At 61.2% G+C, this 9,774-nt stretch overlaps 1 protein-coding gene across 1 annotated transcript in view; it reads left to right on the plus strand.

The window, feature by feature from the left end:
- Positions 1-8,569, plus strand: part of Aldh1l1 (aldehyde dehydrogenase 1 family member L1) — a 34,717-nt gene extending 26,148 nt beyond the window's left edge. The window contains exons 17-23 of the mRNA XM_046458680.2: positions 404-497; positions 3,390-3,489; positions 4,556-4,654; positions 5,140-5,305; positions 6,029-6,134; positions 7,549-7,748; positions 8,299-8,569. Coding sequence (XP_046314636.1) covers positions 404-497; positions 3,390-3,489; positions 4,556-4,654; positions 5,140-5,305; positions 6,029-6,134; positions 7,549-7,748; positions 8,299-8,354 — 821 coding nt within the window. The 3' untranslated portion in view covers positions 8,355-8,569. The remainder of the gene's footprint in view (positions 1-403; positions 498-3,389; positions 3,490-4,555; positions 4,655-5,139; positions 5,306-6,028; positions 6,135-7,548; positions 7,749-8,298) is intronic.
- Positions 8,570-9,774: the final 1,205 nt, after the last annotated feature.

Raw genomic sequence — 9,774 nt, forward strand, 5'->3', positions numbered from 1 at the left:
GGGAGGCCGAGGGGCATGGGACAGGGACAGGAGTGACTTGGTTCCGTGGCAGGGGCTGGAAGTCCCAGGTCAAGGTGGTGGCACGTGGGTTCTCTCTGAGGTCTCGCTGCTTGGCTTGTGGCTGCTGCCCCTCTGTGGGCGTCTGTGTCCCAATCCCCTTTGCTCTGAAGGACACCAGTCCCACTGGGATGGGGCCCACCCTAGTGACCTCATTTACTCCTTGGAAGTCCCCGTCTCCAGAGAGTCACCTTCAGAAGTGCTGAGGTTGGGACTTCCGATTCTGGACCCAGGGGGACACAGTTGAGCCCACACCAGGGAGCAGGGGTGTGTACCTGCTGCCGGGGCTGGGCTTATTCCCGGCACCATGGGGTCCACTGTGACCCTCCTGCTCACCCGCCCACAGGCTCGCTGGTCGGCCAGCGGCTCGCAGACCATCCCGACGTGAGGAAAATCGGATTCACGGGCTCCACGGAGGTGGGAAAGCACATCATGAAGAGGTAAGGGTTGGGCTGGGCGGAGGGGGCGGCCCCGGCGGCCACGGCACCCGGGTGTAGCCGATGCTGTTGTGTGAGCGGGAGGCTATTCTTGTCTTCACTATAATAATTCCCTTTTTTTTTAAAAAAATTTGTTCTTTGTAAGTGTCCCTGACAGCCATGTGCATTTTGACACGTCACACCTACCTGGGGTGTGACGTCCCATTCCTGTGGTTGGACCTGCTGTGGGGTGTGCCTGGTCATGGGTTCCTATGTGAACATGGGAAAGTGACGTCCATTCATTCCCCTGTCTCTCCCAGTCCCCTCCCCTCCCTCCCCTCCATTCCCCTGCGTCTCATCCAATGCACTTCTGTTCTCCCCTCTCCCTATTGTGGGTCAGCATCCACACATCAGAGAGGACATTTGGTCTTTGAGTTGGGGGGGTTGGCTTATTTCACTTAGCATGATCGTCTCCAGCTCCGTCCATTGACAGGCATATACCATCATTTCACTCTTCTTCATGGCTGAGTAATATTCCATTGCATACCTATACCGCATTTCCTTTATCCGTTCATCTGTTGAAGGGCATCCAGGTGCTGCTTTTTGAGCTTTGGGGTGCACAGCCAACCCCAGTGGCCATGTTTAATGCCGATGCTGGCCCAGTGGGTCTGTCCCCGTCCAGCCCTTGGGAGGCCTGTGGGGCTGCCCTATAGAAGCCACTCTGACCAGTAGTGTCCTGGCCCATGCTGTCCCATGGGAGGCCACCGCCCCCCCACACACACACTGAAAACGAATCTCTGGGCTTGGCTTTTGGCATCTTCAGTTTGAGTGACGGGCAGCAGCCCGGGAACTGGGCCCTGCTGAGCGCTCTGCCTGTGGCCTCTGGTTTCTTCCCCCTTTTTCTGTCTCTGTTTTAGGGGGTCCCAGGGGAACTCCAGGGTGGTCTGGAGAAGGGCCACTCTTGGATCACAGTAGAGTCCCCTCACCGCCCCTCTCTGATCAGAATGACTTTCTTTCTCTTTGGGACGCATCTCCCGCAGGCTGGTCCCGGGCAGCTTGGTTGTCTCCCAGTGGGGACAGCGTCCAGCTGCAGCAGGACACAGTGACCGCCCCTGACCTCCCCATCCCCCTGCCTTCGGCTCAGTGGCTGACGAGTCAGGTTCCCGGGGTCAGGAGAGGCTGGCACCGGGGCCATGACACTGCACGGCGATGGTGTCTGGCCAGCAACAGAAGCCACCAGGAGGGACAGCAGGTCACTGACCTCCCGACTCACAAGCCAGCCTCTGATGTGAGGACATCAAGGTCAAATCCCAGTGCACAATTTCAAGTGCAGAGAGAAGGCTCGGGAAAGGTCCGCTCTTGGAACCTTCCAGAAGGAGATTTCTTTTTTGGTACCAGGGATTGAACCCAGGGGTATTTGACCCCTCAGCCCCATCCACAGCCCCGTTCTGTATGTTATTTAGACACAGGGTCTCCCTGAATTGCTCAGGGCCTCGCTGTTGCTGAGGCTGGCCTCCAACTTGCGATCCTCCTGCCTCAGCCTCCTGAGCCGCTGGGATGACAGGTGTGCACACTGCACCTGGCCAGGCCTGGTCCAGTTTACTGAATGTGCACTGGACAGCAGCGTCTTTGAGGTGGTGCCCAGCTTCTCTGGGTACCATCCCTACAAAGTTGAGATGCCAAAGCCCCCATGGCCTCTGCAGTCCTGCCAACTGGGGGATGATTCTGTGTCTTATTTATTCGTTCAGCATTTATGGAGCACCAGCTGTATGCAAGGCAGAGTGCCTAATAGGAACCAGACAAGTGTCTGCCTGTCCCAGAGAGCCTCGTGCTCCGGCAGGCGGATGAGTTCTGAATGGAAAGAAACAACCCAGTGGGTACCGGGCAGAGCAATGAGCAGACGCTTCACAGAGGAAGAAATACGACCCGCCAACAGACGTATGGAAAAGTGTCCCACATCTCCAGCCATCAGAGAAGTGCCAATCAATCAGAACTGCACTGAGATCCCACCTCACTCCTGCCAGGGTGGCGAGTGTCAAGAATACAAGTGACAATAAGTGTGGGTGAGGATGTGGCTGGGGGGCTGGGCTGCACCTTGGTGAACCACTCTGGAAAGCAGGATGGAGATTCCTCAGAAAACTTGGAATGGAACCACCATTGGACCCAGCTGTCCCACTCCTCTGTCTGTACCCAAAGGACTTAAAAGCAGCACGCTACAGGGACACAGCCCCATCAGTGTTTATAGCAGCTCAGTTCACAGCCGCTAAGCTACGGAGGAACCAACCTAGACGCCCTTCAACAGATGAACGGATAAAGAAAAGCGAGTTACATATACACAGTGGAATATTACGCAGCCATAAAGAAGAATGAGGTGACGGCACTTTGCTGGTAACTGGATGGATCTGGAGGCTGTCGTGCTGAGTGAAATAAGCCAGTCCCCAAACGTCAAAGGCTGAATGTTCTGACATGCGGATGCCGACTCACCATGAGGGGAGGGGTGGGGGCTGGGGAAGGATGGAAGTCCTTTGGATCCGGCAGAGAGGGAGGGAAGGGGAGGGGCGGGACACAGGGGTGGGAAGGGCAGAAGAATGAATCGGGCATCACTACCCTAAGTGCACGTCTGGTCACACAACTGGTGTGAGCTGACACCAAAGCGCGACCAGAGGACGTGAAGCCACACCCTGTCTGTGTACCATGTGCCAAAATGCATCCTGCAGTCACGGACGACTCTTTGGAGCAAATTTTTTAAGTTAATCAATCTGGAAGGTGGGGGGTCGGCGAGGGCAAAGGCCCAGTGGCTGAGCGCTCGGGTGTTGGGGACAGGAAGGTGGGGACATGGGGCACGGGCCTGCCCCGTCCCCTCGGCCTGGGGCCTGGTGTTCCCGGGCGCCGGCCCCAGTGCCCTGTCGCTTCCAGTTGCGCCCTAAGTAACGTGAAGAAGGTGTCCCTGGAGCTGGGCGGGAAGTCACCGCTCATCATCTTCGCCGACTGCGACCTCAGCAAGGCCGTGCAGATGGTGAGGGCTGGGCTAGGCGGGGACAATGGGGGGACTGGGGACAGGGAGGGGCCACGGGCAGGGGGCACCTGGGAGGGGAGGTGTCTCAGCTTCTTTGCTGCTGTGACCAGGAGACCCCACAAGAGCAATCGGGGGACAGTGGACGTGGGGCTCAGGGTGTCCACAGACGGTGGCCCCACTCCTGGGCGAGGGGAGGCAGGACATCATGGAGGAAGAGTGTGGGGAGGGAGCAGCTCCCATGGGGACCAGGGGGCAGAGACTCCACTCTCCAGGGACAAAGAGAGACCCCAAGCCACGGCCCCAGGGCCACCTGGTCTCCACAGCCCACCCGGGGCCACCAGGGGACCCCAGGGAGCCATTCCCTGCCGGGGTTCAGGCCTCACACCCCCTCACTCCTCCTCTGGACCTTCCTGTGTCACCTCCCAGGGGGGCTCTGGGGACATGTCACAGCCACAGCAGGACAGCCTGTCACCTGCCCTGGTGACCTGTCAGTCCTAGGATCTCAGCCCCTGTCCCAGGCCCCGTGCTGCGGGGTCCTGCAGGTGCAGGGTCCCGAGCGGGGCTGTGGCTGTGACACACGGCAGGTCCCCTTAGGGACACTTCACCCTAGAGGCCAGCAGTGGCTGACAGATCAGCACAGGAGCAGGAGGGGACAAAGTAGCGGGGCCAGAACCATCCCCCATGGGTCAGAGCAGCAAAAGTCCCTAAGCCGCAGGCACCCAGAGTCCCCAGGCTGTTGACGGGCTTGTCCCCATAGAGGAACGCAGGAGGTCCCTCCAGGACACAGCTGCCCTCTCCAGGCTGCCATGGACCCCAATGTGCTCTTGGGAGTGGACACCCGGCTGCGCTCAGGGCTTTGAGGTCCTCCCCTGGACCATGCACTACTAATAGTGTCACCTGCGACCTCGGGGTCCTGGCCTCCTTTCCTGCCCTCGCAAGGCAAACTCCCTCGGTCCCCCTAACCAGGCCTGGCCCCAGGAGGAGAGTGTGACCCAGGCACACGTCCCCTTGACAGGGGCTGGGGACAGGAGCCCGGAGGTGGCTGTAACCTCTGTCCCCTCCACAGGGCATGAGCTCCGTCTTCTTCAACAAGGGGGAGAACTGCATCGCGGCCGGGAGGCTCTTTGTGGAGGACTCCATCCACGACCAGTTTGTGAGGAGGGTGGTGAGTGCTGGCCCAGGGTCTCAGGCTGCTGGCTCGCGGGGCCCTGGGGGGGCTGAGAGGCGGGGAGGCCGGGACAGGCTCCCGTCACAGATCGCCATCCACCTGGGTCAGGGGACCCGTAAGGCAGGAGCCGTGAGCCTCCATAGGTTTTTACTGGTTCAGCAAGAAATGGTCCCCAGACTGGAAATGATGTGACCCAAACAGGCCTGTGGGCTGGGGGTGTCCTCAGGGGTAGGTGCAGGCCCTTGGTTCCATCTCTCCTAACACCCCAAAAAAAAAGACAGAAAATAGTAGCCGGGTGTAACGGCCCACACTTTCATCCCAGCACCTCGGGAGGCTGAGACAGGAGGATCGCAAGTTGGAGGCCAGCCTCAACCACTTAGCAAGGCCCTGAGCCACTCAGCGAGACACTGACTTGGGGACTGGGGACGGTCCTCCTCCTCAGGGAGGAGCAAAGCCTGATCTGACCCGAGAACTTTCCGCAGGTGGAGGAGGTGGGGAAGATGAAGATCGGCAACCCCCTGAACAGAGACACGGACCACGGGCCACAGAACCACCAGGCGCACCTCAACAAGCTGCGGGAGTACTGTCAGCGAGGCGTGAGGGAAGGGGCCACGCTGGTCTGTGGCGGGAACCAGGTCCCTCGGCCAGGTGGGTCGGCGCTCCCGGGGCCACCAAGGCAGCTGGTACCATGGCCTCCGATTTCTGGCTGGGATAGAACTTGGGGAACACGGGTGGCCAGGGACCTGCACAGCTAGACTTCAGGCCCATCTGATACCTTGACTGGGGGGGAGGGCTTAGCTGTTTGGGCACCTGTCAGACCCAGGTACGGGACTGGCAAGGTGAGGACCTCAGAACTGAACACGTCAGGGCTGGCGTTCATCCATATGGGAACTAGAAGCCGGGCGCGGTGGCGCACGCCTGTCCTCCCAGTGCCTCGGGAGGCTGAGGCAGGAGGATCGCAAGTTGGAGGCCAGCCTCAGCCACTTACAAAAAAGCCGCATGCCCTGTCACAGACTTAGGTTACAAAGACAAAGCAAATGTACGACAGTGGCCTGTGACAGTCACGTGCAGGTCCTTGTCTCAGCTTTGGCCCTGGGGGTCACTTGGTTCAAGACTGAGCTCCATCAGACCCCAGCCCTGTGGCCTCATTCTCCTAAGCAGCATTTGGTGCACAGGGCGGTAAGGACCGGGACACGCCCGGCTGCAGAGGTGGGGTCTGTTCCCTGGGCGCCAGGACATTGGGCTTCTGGGTTGGGATATCTGCCCAGTACCTGGCCTGACCCAGGCGCTGCCTGGTGGGGGTGGAGAGGCCAGGCCACAGGGCAGGGGGATGGCACCCTCCCGCGTGCCACAGGCCTCTGTCCCCCGCAGGCTTCTTCTTCGAGCCGACGGTGTTCACGGACGTGGAGGACCACATGTTCATAGCCAAGGAGGAATCCTTCGGGCCCATCATGGTCATCTCCCGGTTTGCCGACGGGTAGGGGCGCCTCTCAGGGCCGAGCCTTGCTGTGGGTGACGGGGTCTTTGAATGAGCTCTGGGAGGTGGTCCCCAGGGGCCAGAAGGAATTGGGGGATGCAGGCTGAGCTGCCTGCAGAGGCTCCTCCCACCACCAGGGGCGCTGGTCCCCCAGGGAGCAGGTGACCTCAAGTCCCCTCCCATCCTGTCCCCTCCCTGTGTTCCCTGGGTCTGTTTCCTGCGGCCTGATGGGTTCTGTTTCGGGGTGAGACCACCCAAAACGGAGGGGCTTCAGAGAGCAGCAGGAGTGTGCTGCGTTTGTGAATCTGCAGTTTGGTTCGGGTTGGGGAGGGCCGGTCACCTCTGCTGGGAGTGGCCGTGCTAACCTGGGCTCAGGACCTCGCTCACCGAAGGCTCGTTCCCCAGCACGGCAGCCTCCAGGCTGAGGTCCCAACCCTCAGTTCCCATAGATCCCAGCTGCATGTGCAAGGATCCATAGGATCTGACTCGAGAATCTCCAGATCATTCCTTCTGCCATGTTCTAGTGGTCAAGCAGTCAGCAAAGCTGGCCTCTTGTGATGAGAAGGGGTGGCTGGAGGCAGAGGCAGGGTGGCTGGGAGGCTGAGGCAGGAGGATCGCAAGTTGGAGGCCAGCCTCAGCCCCTCATGAGGCCCTGAGCCACTCACGGAGACCCTGTCTCTAAGTAGAATATTCAAAAGGGCTGGGGACGGGATGGGGCTCAGGGGTTTAAGTGCCCCTGAGTTCAATCCCTGGTACCAAAAAAAAAAAAAAATCTGATTTCTATTGAATGTCTGATGCCTCCAGTGGCCACATGTGCCTTCCTACCTGGGATGGGCTCCTCTTCTGCCCTAGGACCCCTGGTGTCGACCATGTGACTATCTCTGGTCTCCTTCCCTCCCTTTGTCCTTCCCAGGACGGGGTCTCTATGTTGCCCAGGCTGGTCTCAAACTCCTGGGCCCTAGCGATCCTCCCATCTCAGCCTCCAGTGGCCTGGACAGCAGTACTGTCACCACGCCTGGCTCCTCTTTCCTATTCTACTCTGCCCCCTGCAGGCTGGCTTTAACCCTGGCCCATTTTTGGTGGGGGGACTGGGGACTGAACGCAGGGGCACTGGACCCCTGGGCCCCACCCCAGCCCACTTTTGAAATTTATTTAGAGGCAGGGTCTCACTGAGCTGCTGAGGGCCTCGCTCTTGCTGAGGCTGGCTTTAAACTTGTGATCCTCCTGTCTCAGCCTCCTGAGCCGCTGGGAGGACAGGCGTGGCCAATGCGCCCGGCCAACCCTGGCCCACTTCTCCTTTCATGTGCAGCAGGGAGGGTGGAGTGGGCCTCGCTGCCCTGGGAAGGAGGGGATCCTAGGTCAGAGCGGAGCCCCTGTGACCCTCCCTCAGGGAGTACTTGGCCTTTTCCCATAGGGACATGGATGGCGTGCTGTCTCGGGCTAACGCCACGGAATTTGGCCTGGCCTCTGGTGTCTTCACTCGGGACATCAACAAGGCCCTGTATGTCAGTGACAAGCTGGCGGCTGGGACCGTGTTCGTGAACACGTACAACAAGACTGACGTGGCCGCCCCCTTTGGAGGATTCAAGCAGTCTGGATTTGGCAAGGACCTGGGTAATTTCACCTGCCGGAAGGCTGTTTTCATTTATTCACTCAACAAACACTTGCAAAGGCCCGACCTGGGCCACGTGATAGGGTATCTCAGTGTAGCGAGATGGTGGTGAGGTCACTGCTTCTTCCTGGGAGGGAGGCAGCCTAGAAAGGGGGCGAGAAAGGCACCTTGTAGAGCAGATGCAGCCCCGGGCAGGGGCCTGAGGAGACCTGGGTGGCCAGGAGGGATTGACCCTAAGAACAGGGGCCGTGTTCAGGGCACAGGGCTCAGAGAGGCCACAGGGTTGGTGTGGGCAGAGGCTGGAAGACAGCAGGCCTGAAAGGCAGGCAGGCAGGCTGGGCCGGACCTCGGGGGACCACAGGGGCCACTTAGAGACTCAGGCCTCACCCACTCATTACCCAGGACATCCGGGGTAAGGCGAGGGGCCTCCCCGGGCACCTGCTTCTCATCCTCTAGTGCAGGCAGCCAACCTCACGCCCCAGCCACTTACGCTTGTGCATCCCCCACGACAGTGGGTGGCCGTGTGGCCCAGCAGCCTGTGGTGTCTTGCAGGAGAGGCGGCCCTGAATGAGTACCTGCGGGTCAAGACGGTGACTTTTGAATACTGAACAGAAGTGGCCTTCAGAAGGATGACCTGTCCTTGCAGCACACCTTGTCACCTTGACCTGCCTTCCCTAGGGAGGCCAGCTCAGCCTCCCTCCCAGATAGGGAGCCTCCTACTTGGAGCCGCTGCGGGAAGTCCCCAAGCCAGCTCCCGACCAATCACAGTGGCCCTTGGCCGAGGGGGCGGGGCCTGCGGGGCTAATAAATGTCAGTAGAGGCAGCCTGCACCTTCTCTGTGTCCACTTGGGCTACTGGGCGACCCCAGGAGGAAGCGGGGCTGCAGAAGTGCCCTGTGCTGGGGAACAGCTCCGGTGCTTGGCCAGGACCCCGTGGCCCTGCCCACCGCGCACCTAGGACCCCGCGGACCCCCGCCCACCCACTCACTGGGGACAGTAAGGCCTAGGGTGGCACCTGTCTTTGGCCCCTCGAGTATTGGGCGTCTGTCCTGGTTTCCTGAGGCCCAGGGTGCTCCTTGCATGCGGAGCCCTGGGCTCTCCAGCTGCACCCATCCTGCGGGTCCCCAGCACCAACGCCCCTGCCCCTGGGGCCCGCCTCTCATAGCAGTCTCCTCGGCACCCCTGCCCGACACCCCCGGTTCCTCCTTGTGTCCACGCCTCCCCGAAGGTCCCTCTGTCCTTCCCAGGCTGCTGGCCCTGCTGGGCACGGCCAGTGCCTCCCTAGGAGCAGTTCAGCCCCTCGTGTAGCTCGCTGCCCTGCAGCCCACGTCTTCGCCAAGCCCCACGTGGCCTTTCTCTCCTTAAAATTACTCCCGGAAAGAGAAAGATCTTTAAAAAAGGAAGTGGACTTTGACAAAAGCCGGCCTTGGGGGTGTGGGGACCACCGCGGAGGCCTCAGCCCCGCGGCTAGAGCTCTCCCTTTGGGTCGCGCCGCCCACACGAGTCCCCGCCCCGAGCCCCGCCCTCCCCGCTCCGCCCCCAGCCGCATGGCCCCGCCCCTTCCCTCCCCGCTCTCCCTTCCTCAGCCACCGGGCCCCCGCACCTTTCCCTGCTCCCCACCCCTCAGCCACGTGGACCCACCCGCTTCCCGTGCTTCCGGCCCCTGAGACCCCCCCAGCCCTCCCTGCTTCCTCTCCCTCCCCTGCTTCCCGCCCACCCAGACGTGGCCCCGCCCTCTTTCCCGTTTCCCGCCCTCAGCCGCGTGGACACGCCCCAGCCCCGCCCCCTTCCCGTGCTTCCGGCCCCTGAGACCCCTTGCCTTTCCCTGCTCCCCGCCCCCCACCCCGATGTGGCCCCGCCCTCAGCCCCGCCCCCTTCCCGTGCTTCCCGCCCCTGAGGCCCCTGCCCTTCCCTGCTCTCCATCCCTCAGCCACGTGGCCCCGCCCCTTCCCGGCTTCCCGCCCCGGAGGCACCGCGCCCTTTTCGCGCTTCCGGGCCCTGAGGCGCCATGCCGTCCTCCGCTTCCCGC

Source organism: Marmota monax, unplaced genomic scaffold (genome assembly GCF_021218885.2).
Source record: "Marmota monax isolate L192 unplaced genomic scaffold, Marmota_monax_Labrador192_F-V1.1 WCK01_AAM20220418_F8-fsc00370, whole genome shotgun sequence".
Classification (NCBI taxonomy): Eukaryota; Metazoa; Chordata; class Mammalia; order Rodentia; family Sciuridae; genus Marmota; species Marmota monax.